The sequence below is a fragment of the Copidosoma floridanum genome, unplaced genomic scaffold (assembly GCF_036245765.1).
Source record: "Copidosoma floridanum isolate Cflo_tuat_1 unplaced genomic scaffold, Cflo_Japanese_pri ptg000019l, whole genome shotgun sequence".
Lineage (NCBI taxonomy): Eukaryota > Metazoa > Arthropoda > Insecta > Hymenoptera > Encyrtidae > Copidosoma > Copidosoma floridanum.
The window spans coordinates 12532833-12553125 of NW_028321896.1; the positions used below are offsets into that span (position 1 = coordinate 12532833).

The 20293-nt window shown below is 43.4% G+C and overlaps 4 protein-coding genes across 8 annotated transcripts in view; 2 read left to right on the plus strand and 2 right to left on the minus strand.

Moving 5' to 3' along the window:
• Window positions 1-212: 212 nt before the first annotated feature.
• Window positions 213-1541, minus strand: Vps29 (vacuolar protein sorting 29). The gene is made up of 4 exons (XM_014359338.2): window positions 1376-1541; window positions 940-1131; window positions 639-874; window positions 213-563 (listed from the first exon to the last, which is right to left on the minus strand). The coding sequence occupies exons 1-4, from the start codon at window positions 1376-1378 to the stop codon at window positions 446-448; spliced, it is 549 nt and encodes a 182-aa protein (XP_014214824.1). The 5' UTR covers window positions 1379-1541; the 3' UTR covers window positions 213-445.
• A 1053-nt stretch (window positions 1542-2594) lies between these two features.
• Rad9 (cell cycle checkpoint control protein Rad9) lies at window positions 2595-4630 on the plus strand. Of its 2 annotated transcripts, XM_089593116.1 has the most exons (7): window positions 2595-2793; window positions 2934-3136; window positions 3210-3374; window positions 3445-3601; window positions 3685-3856; window positions 3923-4098; window positions 4174-4630. In XM_089593116.1, the coding sequence occupies exons 1-7, from the start codon at window positions 2760-2762 to the stop codon at window positions 4521-4523; spliced, it is 1257 nt and encodes a 418-aa protein (XP_089449242.1). In that variant the 5' UTR covers window positions 2595-2759; the 3' UTR covers window positions 4524-4630. The 2 variants fall into 2 exon arrangements, with proteins under 2 accessions (XP_089449242.1, XP_014215016.2); XM_014359530.2 differs by having other exon boundaries at window positions 3923-4630.
• Window positions 4631-5065: 435 nt separating this feature from the next.
• Window positions 5066-7174, plus strand: EndoG (endonuclease G, mitochondrial). Of its 2 annotated transcripts, none has more exons than XM_089593307.1 (5): window positions 5066-5421; window positions 5875-6092; window positions 6174-6410; window positions 6479-6659; window positions 6731-7174. In XM_089593307.1, exons 1-5 carry the CDS (start codon window positions 5140-5142, stop codon window positions 6827-6829), a joined length of 1017 nt encoding a protein of 338 aa, XP_089449433.1. In that variant the 5' UTR covers window positions 5066-5139; the 3' UTR covers window positions 6830-7174. The 2 variants fall into 2 exon arrangements, with proteins under 2 accessions (XP_089449433.1, XP_014214700.2); XM_014359214.2 differs by having other exon boundaries at window positions 5899-6092.
• Window positions 7060-20293, minus strand: part of crb (cell polarity complex component crumbs) — a 51797-nt gene continuing 38563 nt past the window's right edge. For 2 of the 3 annotated variants that reach the window (XM_089593304.1, XM_089593305.1), the window contains 12 exons: window positions 17994-18324; window positions 17395-17906; window positions 16755-16939; window positions 16293-16446; window positions 15179-15646; window positions 14341-15076; window positions 13859-14261; window positions 11384-13466; window positions 10879-11257; window positions 9952-10270; window positions 8867-9289; window positions 7060-8779 (listed from right to left, as the gene is read on the minus strand). In XM_089593304.1, coding sequence (XP_089449430.1) covers window positions 8552-8779; window positions 8867-9289; window positions 9952-10270; window positions 10879-11257; window positions 11384-13466; window positions 13859-14261; window positions 14341-15076; window positions 15179-15646; window positions 16293-16446; window positions 16755-16939; window positions 17395-17906; window positions 17994-18324 — 6221 coding nt within the window. In that variant the 3' untranslated portion in view covers window positions 7060-8551. The remainder of the gene's footprint in view (window positions 8780-8866; window positions 9290-9951; window positions 10271-10878; window positions 11258-11383; window positions 13467-13858; window positions 14262-14340; window positions 15077-15178; window positions 15647-16292; window positions 16447-16754; window positions 16940-17394; window positions 17907-17993; window positions 18325-20293) is intronic. The other variant, XM_089593306.1, reaches the window with a different exon arrangement.

Consider the following 20293-nt stretch of genomic DNA (forward strand, 5'->3'; position numbering starts at 1 on the left):
ACACAAACAGATCTATACATAAGTACCTATATATATACATGTGCCGTCAGCCGTAGGTAAACGAACTTACGAACCCATCATAATTAAATTCAAAGAGAATACTGTAAATTTAAAATTTATGCATATACATACAATGGATCAAATATAAAATTAAAAAATTTTAAGAATTGAAATTTTTATTAAAAATTCCGTAAGATAAAATTTTATTTACAGTTGTAACGCCTAAGCGCGTCATGTAAGAATCTCATTTATCGTCTTACAAAGTAAGCAGATTCACACTTGATCATAAAAGTAATCATATATATATAATAATGTGCATATTTTCATAAAACTTTGTTTGCTGTATATGTACGTGTAGCATGTATGCAAGTAAAAAAAAAAGTAAATATGTATGTATATTTTACATATATATTTAAGATTCAATAAGTTGATCTTGAGATGATTATTAACTTTTCTTGTACTCAATTCGTTCAACCTTCACTTCATCACCAACTAATTGATAGACATACGTAACAACAGTAGAACTTTGAATGTCCATTAAAACAAATGAAGGAGTGACAGATCTGGAGAAAAACAAACAAATCATTAAAAGAAGGATTGACAAATGAGTAAGTATAATTTAATTAAACTATTCTTACGTGTCAAGTGGATTGTATGCTCCAGTTGCTGATCCAGGATTAATGTAAAACTTATTTTCATGCTCATAAGCTTCAAACTTGTGTGTGTGACCAGTTATCAAAATATCAACGTCTAGCTGTCTCTGGATCAAAGCCAATGCTTCTGGATCACCCCATGGGACTACTTGATGGCCATGAGATAATCCTATTCTGAATTGTCCTACTGTGACGACTTTTTGCTCTGGATAATTCAGATTCTAAAAATCAATTGTTAGTAATATGAACTATAGGGAAAAAATTTGGACCAAATAACAATTTTCACCTCATCAAAGTCTCCCCTCACAATGTGAACATCACTTGCCAAGGTTTTTAAATAATCATAAGACTCTTTTGTACAAAGGTTCCCAGTGCACAATATGTGTTGTATCCTGCCGGGTACAAGAAGTTTCTTGAACTTACTTGGCAGGCTGCTGCATCGATGCGGAATGTGTAAGTCACCAAGAACTAGTACAAGCTGCAAAAATGTTAATTTGTGAATCAATTGTAAGTATAGGGATTGTCTTTTTAGAAAAAAAAAAAATTATTACTTAAAAAATAGAATTATCCATAAATCAGATCTGAGAGGTCTTATATCTATAATTTAATAAATCAAAAACGAAACCTATAGTAAAACCGAATAAACGATCAAACTTAAACAGTAGGTTATGATGAGCGTTTAGTTGACGCAAACACGCCCTAAAATACAAAATCTAGCTCACCATGACTGTCGTAGTTCGGCACTCGTTTATTAGTCGTAAAAATGATCCTCTCGCTAAAATCCACTAGCGGAATGCTAAAATATTAAGAGATCAATTCATTGGACTTGACAGAAAAGTTAAACAGCAGAAGTAAAATCTGCCAAAGTTCTTTGGGGGATGTGTATGTGCATATACATGCCACTATATAATATATGTATAGCAGCACTAGCAGCTGAGCGGCTAAGTTGCAAACAAACAACGTCATCAAACGGTATTTGATAGGCTAATTGGCTAATTTGGATTTGGCAGTATGCCAAATAAGGAATTATAAAAAAAAAGGATTTCGCTGCGCTGAAAATTTTCATTTTAAATTGTCGACAGTTTCGACGAGAGTGAGATCGGCAGATCGCTGAGTCAAAGAGATAAGAGAACGTTGACACCGCTAGATGGCGCTGATCCATACAACCGAATTTTATAAATTTTTCAAAATTAGTATTTATTTGGCCATTTGGCGTTATACCACGGCCTAAGTATACGTAACTTAACTTTACAAAATATAGCCTATATATACTACGGTCCCTATGAGGCTCTTTTACCGTCAAGCTTGAATCAGATGGCGCCAGGGCACGTCGCGGCTGTCATACTTACACACCGTCAAATTTACAGTTGTGTATTGCGTTCGTGAGCCTATCTGTGTAATGAGCAAAGCAGAAGACATAACCTTTGTAAATGATTGCTGTTGTTTGCAGACAATTTTTGTTTGCATTTACGTTTAAAGATAGTAGGAAAAATGAAGTGCAGTGTAATATCCTGCGATAAGAAAGTGAAATTTAAATTTCCTTCTGATAGTGTGATAAAAAAAAAGTGGCTCGAAGCAATTGGGAGACCAACATTTATGCCGCTCCCAAGTCATGGCTTACCTGTCCACGAGTTCTGCTTTTCTTTCACTGACTCTTGCTCCTTTCCCTTTTAAAAGCTTTTTCAATTCTGAAACTTTTAAGCTCCCATAATATTCTTTCTTGTCTTCCTTATTCATTTCAAAATTTCAAATATTGCGCTTTACCACTACACTTTAATTTCCTATGTACATACAATACTGAAAAGTAATGTTGTGTGAGTGAGACGGCCATGACAGCCGCGACGTGCCCTGGCGCCATCTGATTCAAGCTTGACGGTAAAAGAGCCTCATAGTTGGCAGCGTTTGCGGATAAAAATAATACTTATCAGTCGTTTTTGTTGATAGCCGTGCCGCGCGTTTTCCAGTTTTTGTTTAATTTTGTGACAACTTGTGATATGGATGATTTCACTCTGAATGTTTTTTCCCAAACGTTAAATAACATAATTATTGCTTCTTATTTTATGTAGTTGTTTCTAACATCAGTGTAACGAAATAGACGTAGTGAAAATGAAGTGTATTGTGTCAGGCGGAAATATTAAAAGTGCGTAAAGTTTCATTTTTGTTTTAGGTTATAGTATTATTTGTTAATTTATTAAATATTTAACTATCAAATCATGTGGATTTGCTTGAGTGATAATTTTTTTAAAAAAGATTGTTATGAGTTACCGAATCTTGTTTTAGTTTTGGCTCGAGCCGTACAGATGCTCTCGAAAATTGGCGACGAAATGTTTGTACAGCCACAAGAGGATTGTTTGTCTTTTCGATCTGTCAACGGTACAAATTCGGCCTATGTCGATGTGACTTTTCAAGAAAATTATTTTTCCTACTATGCCTACGAGGACTTGGAAAGGACTGATGCGCTCAGGTGCAAAATTCTCATTAGGGTAAGCTGTGAAATTTTCACATTAGAGATATTAAGATGCATTGTAGCCACTTGCTCTTTTTGCTTTTTTTCAGAGTGCATTAGCAGTATTTAAGTCACCAAGTTTAATAGACAAGCAAGTGGAATCTTGTCATATACAACTGGAGGAAGACTCTGAAAAATTGTGTTTCATAGTGAAGTACAAAAATAGTGTTATAAAAACTCATTTGCTGCCAATACTTGATTGTGAGACAATAAGAGTACGTTAACTTTTGTTTTTTATGGTTTATTTTATTCGCAGTTTAATTAATTGATTGTCTTATCTTAAAGGCAAATTACAAAAAAGATGGCACAGCAAATAATTTGTGTATACAGCCACGTGTTATGAATGATATTGTTCAAAATTTTCAACAAGGGCTTTTGGAAATAACCGTAGAAGTACTGCAGGATAAAGTCCTTATTAGGAATTATATTGATGAAACTTCAAGTAATTATCATTTAATGAAAATTAAAAATGAGTTACTTCAATGAGTTTCAAAGTAAAAATGAAGTCAAATTAATTGTTTTTAGATGTATCTAATGAGACGCGCACGCAACTTGTGTTTGGAGCTCGAGAATTTGACAAATATGCAATTGAGTCTGACACGGTGATCACATTTTGTTTAAAAGAATTAAGGGCAATCTTATGTTTTTCAGAAGCTTTAGGACAGCCTATCGAAATAAATTTTGACAAGCCGGGAAGGCAAGTATTTAAAAACATTTTTCCATGTATGTATGTCAAATCATTATTTAACGACAACTTTTCCAGGCCAGTTGTGTTTGTGTGCAAGTCGTCATCACTAGAAACAAATTTAGTTCTTGCTACGTTAAATCCAGATACTGATAGTGCATCACAAAGTACTGTATCTACAAGGCGAAACCCAGTGCCAAAGAAAGCTCCAAAAAAAGCCCCTGCCAAAGCCAAGCAAGGGATCAAGTCGTTGAGTAAGAAATCATTTGATGCAAGTAGAGTCAATAACAATTCATTAAATACATCAGAAGTTAGAAATACTGAATCAGTAGGTAGAATCAGTGACGTGACTGACTCGCCATCTCAGAGAAATGGAAAAGATTCAGGATCGTCATCTAAAACTTGCACTCCGGTACCAAGGAATACTAACACAGAAGGGAGTGAGAAAACAGTGAAGGATGCATTTGCATTTTTGAAGCGAAAATCAGAGGAAACTGCACAAAATCCAAATGACAAGGATGACGATGATTTCGTTCGAAACTCGCCACCTAGACAACTTTCAAAAAAAGCAAAGATGATATTCAAAAAGTGTTTCCAGTCAACGTTTGATCCAAAAATGATTCCTGGCTACAATCAAGTTGAAGTTGAAGATTCTGAAGAGGAAGATGATCAATATTAGTAATTTTAAACTCAGATTTTATGTACAATAATATTGGGAAGTTATTCATTTCAAACATCATGTTACATTTACGAGCCAACACAAGCCGCTAAATGACTTACTATAAAAGATAGAAACAGTTTGTCAACAAACTGTGTGAAACCTATCAATTTGTTGAAAATAGTTATTTTTCTTTGTAAATAAATAGTTTTTTACAAAAACAATCTTTTTTAATAAATTACAAATTTGAATTCTTGTCCCATCTCCGCCTCTCTCTTCCTTTCCCCCTCTCTGTGTGTTGATCACGTGGTGCTTTATGCTCGTGTGTGTCATATGTGTGTGTATGCGCGCGCGGCACGAAAGTTGTCTGCTCCACAGCAATAATACTAAGTTTTGAAAACAAACAAACCATAGACCTGCATTGCATAAAATAAAAGATTTTGGCACTGGCAAGCATGATGTGCATCATTTTGTTACCTTCAAACGTCCTGCGTGTTGCCGACCCTAAATAAAAAGAGCACACCCTTACCTCGCAAATTTAAAGGTCGACCCGTCAACTCTCGTTGTAACCCAACCATTAGCAAATTAGCACACATTACTCATCAGTCTGGGCTTTTTTCTGCGGAACACGTGAAAAATGTCATCGTGGCGAGGATTAATGAAGTTGTCCTCGGTCACGGGAGCAGGACTCGCCGGCTGGTTCGCGGGCAAACATTACGAGCGTCACGTTGTCGGTGTCGAGCATCAGCCTCGGCGCTCGTCGTTTCTATCCGCTGCCAATGTCAAGAGCATGCCGGGTCTGCCGATTTTCGGCAGCGTGTCCGCGGCCTCGCCCCTGCCTCCGACAGATTCGAATACCGTCGACGTCGACCACAACATGGGATCCAAACTGTCCACCACTGGATCCAGGCTCAGCCAAGTATGTCACCGCATTTCTTTATTTGTTTGTTACTGCAACTTGAAGGTACTGTTAGAAGTTTTTGCTTTTCTCAATCTGAGCTTCTGTAGGTCTTGTTTTGCTTGAATGTTAATTTATTAGCATGTTAATCTCATTGTCATTCGACATTTTTTTCGTGTAAAAGTACCTTTTTGCTGCACGATCAAGCTACAAGCATACATGGAATGTGTCATTGTTCACGTTTGTGCTACTCATTTGTCATGAAACTGAATCTAACTGCTAAACGTCTTTGTGTACTTTTTAAACTAGACCTTGTCCTCTACAAATTTAGTAAACTGTAAGGGTACATGGACTCGTTGTAGGAGGTAGAATTGGGTAGGATATGGTGGCTAGGATTCAGTTTCATTCATTTAACGCTTTGGTATAGCAAGAGTTCCTTATAAGTCGGTGAATTCTACAAAAATTAATATAAAGTTGTTTTGTTGTCACCGTCCACAGATAATGAAATACGGATTTCCAGGGTTGGATCAGGTGAGGTCCTATGATGATTTCGTTCTGTCATACGACAGAAGAAATAGAGTGGCTCATTGGGTGTTTGAACATCTCTCTCAAGAGAGATTAAACACGAACAAGAATATCGACAGGTCAAAGTGTGAATTTGTACCTGACCCCAGCATTCATCCTTTCTTTCGGTATTTTTGTTTGATTTCTTTTTTTTTTTTACAGTAGTTTTCATAAACAATTTTTTGAGTACAGATTCCTTGCCTTTTTAGATCTGATAACAGAGACTATAAACGAAGCGGATACGACAGGGGACACTTGGCAGCAGCTGGAAATCACAAAATGGATCAAAAGCACATACAACAGACGTTTTACTTGACAAACATGGCGCCACAAGTTGGAGTGGGCTTCAACAGGGATTCTTGGAACAGGCTGGAAATATACGTGAGGAAACTGACAAAGATATACAAAGACGTGTACGTCTGCACAGGACCCCTATACCTGCCAAAGTACGTGAAATCAATCGTTGATTAAAATTTTTTTTGAAACTCCAATCACCGTACAATTGAATGTGTAGACTCGAACCAGATGGAAAAAAATACGTCAAATACGAAGTTATTGGTGCCAATCATGTAGCTGTGCCAACACATTTTTACAAAATTGTTGTTGGAGAAACTTCTGACGCGAAATTAGAAATGGAGGCGTTTGTTATGCCAAATGCCCCAATTGACAATGATGCTCCACTTGAGAACTTTAGAGTAAGAACCATTTTTTTATGGATTTCTTAAAAAAATCAATTTTTCAAATAATAATATAATTGTTTTTTCAGGTGCCACCAGAAAGTGTAGAAAGAGCAGCAGGATTATTGTTCTTTGACAAGGTATCGAGAAATAAGTTACACAAAATCAATGGCAAAAAAGTAAGTTGAAATATAAATCTGACTCAAGTGATTCTACTCGAATATGTAAATATAAGTAGTGAAGAAAAATTTTAGCCAATTACAAAAAAAAAAAAAAAAAAAAAAGTCTAATATTTTAAAGGTTTTTATCACGTAACTCATCAACGTTTTTGTTAATCAGAATTACGTGGGTAATTTTTGGAAATTCAAAGTAACTAGTGTAATTTATATGTAAATACTAGGAAAATGAATTATGTGCATAAGTTGTTGATAATGAATCTTTATGTTTTTCGCTTGTACACTTGCATAACTTATTCATAAAAAATCTCAAAATCGATTGATGCATCTATTAAAAAGAACAAATATTTCATTTCATTTATTGAGCAACGAGTTGTTATTACACCCTAAAATCTCAGTCTTGCTAAAAATCGTAAAAGATAATGGTGAAACTGCTCCCGCAAAAAGATCGCATAAAATTCGTTTGAATAAAAAGTCGAAAAAATTTATCTAAAATTCACGCTAACATCGACACATTTTTTATTAAGTATAGTAAAAATCTCGTTTTATCATTAACGCATGATCTTCGCAAATATATTTTGTTTATTGACGAACATTTATGCTCGGCGACTGTACTTTGGTTGTGTCGGTACACATAAATATTATATAATACATAATTAAATTCGAGTGTTGTATTTAGTGTTACATAATACGTATAAATACTATCTACTCTCATAAAAAATTCTTAATTTTTAAAAAGCATTAATAATTTTTACTCTCAAGTAACATACAACTTACATGCTAAACTATGTACAAAATTAACAATTAGGACCGCATGTTAACGAATCACATTAAATAATGAGTTCATAAACTTTTTGTCCATAGATACACAAGAGAATCGCATGCAATAGCATATGATTTGTTGAGACATTGTCATAATTATACCTCAACCTCTTGATTGACAAACAAATTACTTCTTGAGATCTCGCTATTGAAGTCGAAAATGATATCGATATTTGCAGATAAAAAACACATTGTGGTAATAATTATAAGTATGTACTTTTCGCTTACATTTAAATATTTTTTAGGCACTAAGTGGACGGGTCTTTATTAGTATTATTATTATTATTTTTTTTTTTTTTTTCAATCAATGCCTCATACACAGACACTGAGCAAGTTTAAGTACACTTGAAAAAATTATCCCCGCACGAAGGCAGAAACTTGTGTCAACGTCACAGTCGAGTGGAATGTAAAATTTTACTTTACAGAAGAATTTCAACATAAAATCTCTTTTGCCAGTAAAAACGTCAGTCTCATGTAATATTATACCCTTTGTGTTTTATACATGAACATCATAGAAAAATCGTTCTGCAAATAATATTTAAATTTAACGATAAGATTACATTTAATTCACACTTTCTTTTTCGACAAGTGTGTGTATGTGTGTCTATCTACTATACGCGTTATAAAGGATTCGATCGGCGCCATGCACTAGGTGCACTTGTTCTAACGTGTCAAAACCGTGCTCGTACTTAAGCGAGAAACATCTCTGGATTTCTCTTAATCGACCAAAAATATAAACTAATAATGAGAAAAACGTCCTATTGAGCGTCCTACTTCGATCTGTACAATGATTTTACCCGAAAAAACTCATCCCGAGTTACGGGGCCTTGATACATTTGTACGCGACAAGTCGACGAAAGGGACTAGGATGAATCATTCGAACGGAAAACTCGTGACGATATCCCGACGCTCTTAGATCAACCTCTCCTCGGGGGGTGGCTTCATAACGTTGTCCATCTCAACCCGTGGATTACTAAATTCTTGGGCCGATGGACTGTAAGTGCCTCTCGTCGCTCGTTTCTTGCGCGCCATCATGAAGAACGCGATCAGCGAGCCGGCTGCTATGATGAACAACACCGCGAGCACAGGACCGACAAACTTCATGACGTGGGCAACTTGACTTCCCAACGAGCGCTGCGACTGCAAAGAAAATCCATAAGTTTCGCCGTCTCGTGATCGGTATATACTTAACTTTATGTAAAAGAAGAGGAAAAAAAAGACCGTTACCTCGGTACAGTTCTGGCCGCTGTAACCGGTCGGACAGACGCACCAGTAAAGCTCGCCCGTTCCGTTACCGCAGTGGCAAGTGCCACCATTTTGACAGTAATGTTCTTGGCAGAGGTCAACCATCGTGCAGGTGAGTCCGCAGTAGCCGGGATCGCAGAAGCAACGATAACTCCCAGCCGTGTTGTTGCACGTGCCGTAGCCGCAGTCGTTCAGGTATTGGTTGTCGCACTCGTTGATGTCCTCGTCGCAGGTTGGTCCGGTGTAGCCGGTGCCGACGCAGTCGCAGGTGAAACTGTTGACACCGTCGTGACAGCGGCCGTTGTTGTTGCAGGGCAGTTTGCCCTCGACGTCCGGCGCGCAATCGTCGATGTTCGTCTCGCAGTACTTGCCCGTGTAACCAACCGGGCACGAACAGTACGGCGTCTGAAACGATCACCATTTATTTTTAATGTTTTGTAAGAGCCACAATCATCCGTACCGCTCACCTCTTACTATTTTATTCACAAAAAATGTCTATCGTCTATACGATTCAGTGGATATCAAATAGGTGCACAGTCCACAGTCCCGAAACGCACTGCTGTTGCAATCACCGAATTCAACGCATAATTATATTATTATCTCATCCATTTCGAGTTAAACGACTTAATAATTAAGCGAGAAAGCGGGTAGTCACAGTTAACACGTATGAGTATCTAAATGTAACTATGTGTACTTTACCACAAATTACCAAAAATCTACACCACATCATCATTGATGCGTTGCATCTTTTCTTTATTTTTACAGATGAGAGAGGAGAGGGAAAAAAAAAAGATGAATTCACTCGGTGCGCGTATTTGATGTTGCGTCGATTACGGCTCTTCTTATCTGAGGCACGCGCGTGTCAATAAGTGGGTGTGTATATATAAAAACCCAATTACTGAGATAAGAAACGCAGAGTAGAGGAGCTTTTATTATCTGTACAATAGTATTTCCCGAGCATAATTCCGACGCAAAGGCTCACATGTACAGCACGCGTTATTTCTCCATAAAATAGTTTTAAAAAAACACACACACTTTGTCTCTATTAGAAACCCCAAAAGACGCACCTGATTGTCGTGGTACAAGCAGTCACCGGAGTTCTGGCACTTTCTGACCTCGCAGTAGGGCTTATCGCACAGCGTGTCCTCGTAGCCGGGCATGCACGCGCACGTGAAATTGTCGGCCGTCCTGAGGTTGACGACGTCAGCGCAAGTCGAGCCGTTCCGACAAGGTTGATCGGCGCAGGTGATCTGCCTGAAGTTGTCGCAGAGCTCGCCAGTGTACTTGTCCGAGCAGTTGCAGCGGAACGAGCCCTCGAGGTTTATGCAGACGCCGTCGTGCTGGCAGGGCCCGATCGTCGCGCACTCGTCCACGTCCTTGTTGCACCTGGGAAACCGAATTCAACCGGTGTATAATGTTCAAGTGTCGAGTGCTGTTATAATGAGAGTCGAGAGCGATATATATTTTCGTGTGCTCGCTTCGTCTGACGTTGACGCCTAGAACAACGACGGCGATGCGATAAGATATACATTTAAAGGAAAACGGGGCTGATGCATGATGCGATGTGGCGAAAGTTACCCGATTAGATTAGACTATGTTCTATTGAACGCTATCGGTTATATCCAAGTACACGTATTGATGTCGGTCGATTGGTATGTCAATTGTGCCCCCAAAAACAACAGTGATTACGTTACGAGTACGCGAAATAAACATTTTTGTCAATTTTATTGTATTTCAGAAGGCTCGTAACAATCTTGAGCTAAAAGTGAGTACAGATATCGTAATGACAGTATACGTGTATACTAATGATTTTCCGTGTGGTGATAAGTGGCGTTAATACCATTCAACGTAAGTGACTCACGCTAATTGGTACAACAATAGCTATATATTAAAATATATACGTAGCGACGCTCGTCACGGTTAATCGAGACGAATGAACTACATATCATCGTGTGAATTAAAAATAAAGTTAAAATAGATGAGAAAAAACTCACAGCCATCCTTGCCAGGCGGAATCACAGATGCAGGTGTAATTGGCGACGCCGTCGACGCAAGTGGAATTGTGGGCGCACTTGTTGTTCTGGCACTCGTCGATGTCGATCGCGCAGTCGTCCTCGGCGTAACCGGCCGGGCAGTCGCACACGTAACTATTGAACCGATCGAGACAGTGACCCCCGTTTTTGCAGCTGCTCTCGAAGCACAGCCGACAGCCTATCCTGTCGCTTAGGCTCGACGCGTCGTCGTCCTGCGGCTGTAGGGCCAAGAACTCCAGGGGCGTGAAGTTCGCGTTCTGGTAGACCTCCTCGTAAGTGAAGTAGTGCAGCAACATGCTGCCGATCCTCACCTCGCCCAGGCAGCCCTTGTACGCTTCTCCTGTACGCGCGAGGTGCACATTATTAAAATTATTTATCATTATTATTATTATTATTATTATTATTTTTTTTTTTTTTCCAAACAAGAGACAATATAAATCCATCCGTGTATGTATCGGACACTTACCGGACATGATGCTGTGGGGCGGTGGTGCGGTGGTGAGCTTGCGATCGGCAAAGTCGACCGAGTTCCCGTAAATACCACCGTCCCTGCTCTCGATGTGCCGCTCGGTGCCGATGGTCAGATAACTGTGTATGTCGGAGATCGGGCCACCGAGGCCGCCCAGCGTCACGCTTCCCGTGACCAGTAGGTCGTACCAGGCCGCATAATGAAAGTTGACGCTCGACTGGGGCACGAAATCGTCGTTGGCGTCGTCGTACGTGCACTCGATCGAGTCGTTGTTGAGCTTGATGAGTATCGTCGTCCAGTTGCCGTCGGGCTCGGGTTTGCCGAACGCGAGGACGCCGGTGTTCGCGTTGTCGAGCTTCCACGCGACCGTCACCCTGTCCTCGAACACGGACACGGTGAAGTGAGCCTTGCCCGATCTCGGGGCGATGTGCATGAGGGTGCCACCGGTGTTCGATCGGTAAGCTATCTTGATCAAACTGTCCGAGTCGGAGTAGGAGGAGGAGTAGTTTGCCAGCTCCGGGTGATTAGTGTAGACGTAGGTGAAGGACGTGCTGTGACCGTCGAAGGTCGCGTTTGCCATGCACTCGTAGCCGTCGTCGAGGTTCTGGCACTTTGAGCCACTCGGGCAGTCCTGCAGCTGGCAGAACTCCATCTCCTGACAGGTCTTGCCCGTGTAGCCGCGTGGACACTGACACCAAAAATCGTTCCAGGTCACGTGGCACGTGCCGTTGTGGAAACACGGGCTCGAGGCGCACACGTCGTCCGACACGACTCCCTCGAGCACCTTCTCCGGGTCAAAGGTCACGGTGCCGAATTGAACGAGGGTCGGAATACCCTTTTCCTTCAGCGGGTAGAACTCGACGACCATAGTGTCGACGCCGTTCGACACCTGGACGTCCTGAATCACGCCCTTGAAGTTCGTCGGGGGCTTGACGATTTGCTCGCTCGCTGCCTCGGCCAGCCTAATACTGTCCACCTGTCGGTTGTACCTGGTCGTGGCCTGGGGTAGCCCACCGAGGTAGAGTACCGTGACGTTGAGCTGACCGCTGGCGCTGATGGTCTTTCTAAAGTACTCCGTACCGTTGATCTTGACCTGGACGAGGGTGACGTTTCGGATCACTTGGATGAGGTGGCTGTTGCCGTCGTTGAGCTTGACACCGCCCACGGTGTAGGCCTCGGTGCCGTTGAATTGGATGCGCACGAGGAGCTCGCCACCCTCGAGCTGGGCGGCTATGAAGGTACGGTCCTTTATGATCGTGTCGGAGGGCAGGAGCGAGGGACTCGGCTCGGAGCCAAGGTAGAATATGTCGCCGTGGTCCTCGCGGGTGCGTATGAACATGGAGATGTCGACGATCGAGCGAACGGCCCGCCGGGCGGCGTCGGCCACCTTGACGCTCACGTAGCCGTTGGTAATGTTCTCGTAGCCAAAGGTCGCGGCGGTCATGTTGTACTGGCAGGTGGAGCCGAGGTAGGGGCGCTCGCACTCGCACGAGAAGTCGCGCCAGAGATCGGTGCAGTAGCCGTTGTTCTGGCAGGGATTTGGCGAGCACTGTTCCTCGCGGTGGCAGCCCGACTCGACGTTCAGCATCTCGACGTGACGCGACGTGCTGCTCCCGGCGTAGATCCACTCGCCGTTAATAATCACGTCCTCGGTGCAGCCCACAAAGAACGGCGTGCCGGACAGGAGTTTCTTTAGGTTGATGAGGGTGCTGCCGATGTAGGTCGTCGGGAAGGAGGTGTGCATCGCCGTAGCGCCCTCGGTCAGGTTGATCGGGTAGATGGACTGTTCCTCGTTGGCCGAGAGCACGAGGTGCGTCGCGTTTATGGCCACAAAGACCTTGTGCCAGTTCGAATCGTTGAGCCCGGCCCCGATGTACACGCCGTTCCACTTGTTCAGCAGACTCGAGTGCAAGTTTAACTTGCCGCCGTTCAACTTGAGGATGTAGTAGGTCGGACCCGTGCCGATGGCCAGGAGACCGTCCGGCAGAGTCGTCCGGAAGCGAAACTGGATGTCGTAGCCCTCCTCGCGGCTTGTGTTCACGGTCACGAGGGAACTGCCGCTCAGCGATATCGTCGTTACCTGAGGATGACGAACACGATATATGGATCATCGATCTTTCGAGGATCATCGCGTCTGCGTTTATCGAGGATACGTAATTTATAGGATCAAGGGATATTGTTAGTGCCACCCACCTTTTTCTGTCTCGTGGTTTAAGTGCGCGGTTGCACGATTAGCGTGAAAAACATGCAAGCAATTATAGGTGTGTGTTAAACAATGATATTATTATTATTACTACATCAATAGTGTATACACATATGTATACACCAGTGTCCGGTCGGTTGGTTAGTTTTTTTTTTTTTTTTTTTTTGTGAATGATACTTGTTGTTGTGTATAGTTATTGGGCTTGAGTTTATTATTTGGTGATAAGCAATGGTCATTGTTGGTGAAAAAGGATGATCGAGTCGACTCACGTGATCGCATATCTCGCCGTGGAAGCCGTTCGGACAGGTGCAGTTGAACTTGTGCTCGGTCTCGTTGACGAGGTAGGGCCGGCAGGTGCCGTTGTTCATGCAAGCGTTGCCCTGACAGCCGATCAACGGCACCGAGCAATTCTTGCCGCCGTAGAGGGGCTCGCAGCTGCACAAATAATCGGCCCGCCGGTCAAAGCACGCGCCGTGCTCGCAGGGGTCGTACCTCTTGCACTCGTCAATGTCAATCTGGCAGTGCTCGCCCTCGAAGCCCTCGTTGCACTCGCACGTGTAACCACCGATCTTGTCCATGCAGACCCCTTCGAGGCACGGATTGCTCTCGCACTCGTTTATGTTGATCTCGCAGTTCTTACCCGTCACTCCGGCCACGCAGATGCACTCGTAACTGCACACACACACACAAACCGCATTTATGTATAGGGGAAATAAAAGAAGAAGAAGAAGAAAAAGAAAGAAACACCCACCCGCTCGAGTTGGCGTAGGTAAACTCCTGCATGAACACCGCCGGTTTGTTCATCACGTCCTCCTTGTAGAGCGCGGCGTTGGATCTCTCGAGGCAGGTGCCGTTGAACTGGCAGGGCGAGCTCTCGCACTCGTTGACGTCGATCTGGCAGTTTTTGCCGGTGTAGCCCTCGTAACACCGGCACTTGTAAGCCTTGATCTCGTCGACGCACTCGGCCCCGTTGACGCACGGCTGGGCGAGACAATCGTCGATGTTGTTCTCGCAGTGCTCGCCCTCGAAGCCCGTGTCCGCGCAGTCGCAGGCGTACGAGTTGACCCCGTCGATGCACCTGCCCTGGTTCTGGCACGGCTGGGACTCGCAATCGTCGATGTTGGTCTCGCAATCGTAACCCGTGAAACCGAGGGCGCACACGCACGTGTACTTGGCTATCTCGTCCCTGCACGTGGCCCCGTTCCGGCACGGCGAGCTCGCGCACTCGTCCACGTCCTGGTCGCACACCTTGCCGGCGTAACCCGGCGGGCACACGCACTCGAAGCCGTTGATCTTGTCGATGCAGCTCGCTTGGTTCTTGCACGGGCTGCTCAGGCACTCGTCTATGTTAGCGTCGCACAGGTCACCCGAGTAGCCCGGCGTGCAAAAGCAGTTGTAACTGCCCTTGTTGTTCACGCAGATCCCGTGCACGCAGATCGCCTTGTCCGATATCTTGCACTCGTCAATGTCCTCGTCGCAATTGGCCCCTACAACAATGACAAACGCACGTGACACATGTATATTGGACGAATTAAGAAACTTGAATGAAGATATATTATGTATAGTAAAAGACAATTAATATGGTTTACCGGTAAGTCCAGGGGCGCACTCGCACCGGTAACTCCCGTCGGCTACCTCGTGGCAGGTGCTGTTGTTGCCGCAGGGCTTGCCGGCGCACGGGTCAATGATGAGGGTGCAATTGGGCTCCTTGTAGCCGTCCCTGCACCTGCACTCGTAGCTGTTGACCCCGTCGACGCACACGCGATCGTCACCGCACACGACCCCGGCGCACTCGTCGACGTCGACGTCGCAGAGTTTGCCCTCGAAGCCGGCCGGGCACTCGCACAAAAATTCGCGCTTCGACTTGGAGCTGAGGACGCAGCTGGCGTTGTTCGTGCAAGGATTCAGGGCACACGCATCGTAATCGCGCTCGCAGTTGTCGCCCATGTACTCGCGGGTGCAGTTGCAGCTGTAGCCGTTCGGACGGTCGACGCAGGTACCGCCGTTCTGACACGGCTGGGATTGACACTCGTCCACGTTCACTTGGCAGTTCTTACCTGTACGTATAAGCACGCGCGTTACAATTTTCGTGTGTAAATCGGCAAGGTTTTTCTTTGGAAAACCGTTATGTACGCGATCTCGATGTACAAATGTACGGGAATGTCCTCGTGTATTTGTTTGAAAGGCAAAGATAAATTGAGAATGTTCCAGTTTGGGGAGATCCCGTTAACGGTTTCCAAGCTCAGTAAATTATTATCGAGCATATAAGCTGGGGCACGGGTCGATTGTTGACTTATATAAATCTTACATTGATAATATATTATACTTGACGCTCGAAAATTCGATTGACAAGGTAAGGCCGAAAAAACATTAAACTATACTTAAATATTAGCACAGAATAAACATATGATTAGTATTAGCAGCATGCACATTTAACACTTGCATGAAAAAAAAAAAAAAAATCACATAGTCAATGAAGGCAAACATCAAAGCAAAAAACACCCACACTTAACATTTAGAAAACACAAAAATGAAATAGTGCAAGCACGAAGAAAAAAAAAAAAAAAAACAAGCAAAGTAGCATAATGATAAATAGAGAAAAAAATATAATGAGAATAAATAAAATAAAAGCTAATGCGTGCAAACGAGAAAAAATACTGTGTACGAGGTGGATGAAACGTAAAGCAGTGGTGATTATTTTACCGGTAAAGCCAGACAGGCACTGGCAGTAGTAGTTGTTGAGCTGATCGATGCAAATGCCGCCGTTACGGCAGGGATCGCTGATACACTCGTCGATGTCGATCGAGCACTCCGGCCCCGTCCAGCCTGGCTCGCACACGCAATAATACCCCACCGGCTGTTGATTCGCGCGCAACACAAGACACACATACATTTTTTTTTTTTTTTTATTAAATCGATCGTGCCGATCTTTTACCGATTTTCTTAGTTTCGCTTCAAAATTTTACTGTATTTACATATGCTCGCGTGGTTATCTCAGATCTCCAGGTCATTGAAATCAACAAATAAAAATCAAAGTTCGAACAATTAACTTTTGGCTTGTGACTCTTGTAAAATGATAAAAAAAAAAAAAAAAAACTTTGGTCACTCGATCATCAGCACATATTCACGAATCGCGAGGCGGTGGTGTGCATGAAATATACTTACGTAATCGCGGCACTCGGTAGCGCGCTTGCAGGGCCGATGAGTACTGCAGGTGACAGGTTCTTTGCACTGCATGCCAGTCCAAAAACGCGGACACTGACAGACAGAACCGCGTATCGATTCGACGCAGGTGCCGCCGTTGTAGCAGGTCGGACACCAGCTCGACAGCAGTGACTGACAGGTCGGTCCTTTGTTTTTTTGTTTTTGTTTTTTTTTTTCGTGCACGCAAACGAAAATTACAACAAAACACGTTTTAACACACGATGATTATTTTTACAAACATTGCTGCCAAAGTTTCATGCTTTCCCAATTTCTTTTAATACACATTTTCAACATATAGACGTGCAAACAAACAAAAAAAAATTATCGTGTGCAACAAGTGAGACATGAAAATGGTAAAAAAAAAAAAAAATGTGATGATGACATGCAGAATTTATGTGTACGAGAACTGAAGAGAGAGGTATACAATTAGGTACACGTAAATAAAGTAAGTTGTACGTAAGTAATTGCAAATACTTTCCATGTGTTGTATATTATAGACACTAATGGTAATACCAAGACACACTCTGTGCATGCATTTCAGAACGACAACACCCACCGTCACCAACAACGGCACGAAGAAGAAGAAGAAGCCGGGACTCACCTTTCCACTCTGGCTGGCAGAGGCACTCGTACTTGTCCCGATGATTGACGCAAGTGGCCCCGTTGGCGCACGGTCCACCGGAGCAGTGGTTGAGGGTACAGTTGGGCGGTGAACCAACGTGGCCGGGTTTGCACACGCAGTGCGCCCCTCCGTGGGGCTCTCGGGCGCACACCCCGTTAGCCGCGGCGCAACTGGGACTCTCGCAACCGGGAGGTGGCATCGCCACCGCGGTAACGCTGACGGTGCGCTGGGCCGGCTGGTCGCAGTGATCGCCGGCGAAGCCGGTACCGGTACAATTGCACCGGTAACTGCCGACCTCGTCTATGCACCGGCCACCGTTCTTACACGGCTCGACGAGGCACTCGTTTATGTTCAGCTCGCAATTGAGGCCCTCGAAGCCCCACGGGCAGACGCACACGTAGCCCCCGTAATTGTTGTAACAGATGCCGTCGCTCAGGCACGGGTTGTTCTCGCACTCGTCTATGTCGATCTCGCAGCTCGGGCCCCTGTACCTATTCAACATATTATCCAAAGCAATTAACACGCGTGACGTGAAATGATGTGGCTCCCATCGTGTGGGGTGCACATACTCGACTCACCCGGTGCGGTCGCACTTGCAAACGTAGCCGTTGACGAGGTCGGTGCAGTTGCCGTCGTTCTTGCACGGTCGGGAGGCGCACTCGTCGACGTCGAGCTCGCAGTGCCTGCCCGTCCAGCCGGGCCTGCAGTCGCACCGGTAGTCACCGTCGGCCAACTCGGTGCAGCTGGCCTCGTTGCGGCATGGGTTGCTGGTCTCGCAGATGCGGGAGCCGGCCAGCGCCTCGCACCTCATGCCCACGAAACCCGGCGCGCACTGGCAACTGAAATCCCCGTGCTGGTCCTCGGCGCAGCTGCCCCCGTTGCGGCACGGGTTGTTTATGCACGGCGAACCTGTCATTTTTTTGTTTTTTTGTTCATTGTAACATGACGAGATACTCGCATACTTTGGTGATTGTTTCACACAGGGATTAATTCGAGGAGAGGAGATTCCCTTTTTGTTACTTTCAATTGTTCGTCCCTCTGAGGAAGATGAGGCGTTTTAACCCATACACATGGAGAGGATTAATCACGAAAGTGTTAACATTAGTTTGATGCCTGGTTTGTTATGAGGATAACTTACAACTCGCACCGATCTATTACGCATTTTTGTCCGTGAGTTACGGCAATAACGATGTTCAATTATCATTTTCGAGTACTTTTAAAACAAATAAGTAATATTTTGTTAAACTTGGTTAGTAAAAGCATATAAATTTCCATCACCATAAAAATACTACTCTTTTTTTATTATTATTAATCATCCTGCACCACTAAATAACCATGCACAAGTAAATATGTATATACTATACCTACCAACGGGACCAACATAAAAAAAAAAAAAAACTCGGATCGGTCTATCCCGTGAAATATACCTGCGGCACTCGACAGAATGTTGAGGCTCATTATTTCCCTTCCCTCGTTTTCCGCCCTGTATGCATCACTGTACAAAGATGATAACGGACGCAATTGCGCCTTTTCCCGTAAAAAAAAAAAAATAAATAAATAAAAAAACCGAAATAAAGTCACGAGCTGTACATATGCACAAAAGTATAGTATAAGGTACAACTCTTCTTCTCGAGCTAGGGGGGCAAGGTACACAAGAGCAACGAACTCGTGCGCGCAAGTTTAATGAAGCCGGCTCGAGATCAATCGTTGCTGCGCTGCAACCTCGTGCATGTATATTATATACACGTATACATTATACCGGCAGTCGCTGACCCACACAATCGATCCCTCGATTCGTAAGTTTGTATGAACGCGGCGTGGGTGTCTTTGTATACGTATAGGTATACGTGTATAAAATATGCAAAGCGTTTCATACATGCGAACCGAGGCTATACATACCCTGGCACGTGTGAATATATGTTGTTGGTAAATATATCGGGGGAGAGTTTATTGCATCGATTGTGGAGCTCTAATGGACTTTCAGTGCTCTATACCAAAAGAAAGAAAGAGAGAAATGCGTTTTCAAAACAAAAAACTCGACATACATATCTATGTATGTATGTTTCAATATTTTTTTTAAGCGCAAAAGCAAAAGATTGTCACACGCACGTGGATAAAAATCGGATGATGAGCGACCAAACGGTAATCACACATACAACTGATTATAACGCCAGAGGTAGACGGGAGAGTATTTTGCAGCCTACACACGTAATATGTGGACGTTTAATTAAAGGATATGTTCAATTACCGCACCCGAGGATAAATCAATTCCGCGCCTCCCACCGATTCCATACCGATTTTCACAGCGAATCTCGCGCTAATAGTTAATTTTACGAGGTACAACAATACAGTTGAACTAGTTGATTGACTTGTTGTTTTTAATACCCATAGTGAAAGTGAGCGCGTTGCAATAATTGGGACAGCACAGTCGCTGAAATGTGTGGATAAAGCACGTGGGTGCAAAAAAAAAACGCGACTTGAGAAGCGAGAGAAAAGTTTGCATGCGCCCTGATATTCTAATTAACTTCCTCGATTGTATAGCACAAGTAGGGTACAGTCACGGAACAATCACCCAGAGCAGCGCACTTGTAACAATCCCTCTCTCTGCCGGCTGGCTGTGTGATTCACTTAAAACACTTGTTTTATTATACGTACACGTTTATGCATGTATGTACAATACAAAGTCAGGATTGCACTAATACAGAGCACATTCATGTATGGCAAAAGCGACCCAATGACCTGGAAAATGAAAAAAAAGTGCCATTGGAGCAATTCCCGTAACACACGTTTTTGATCAATTTATTGCACACCAGTCTTTTCTTTCTTTCTCTCTTGCTTTGGCCGATTTCACACTTCATTTCGTCCGTTGCGTATAGCA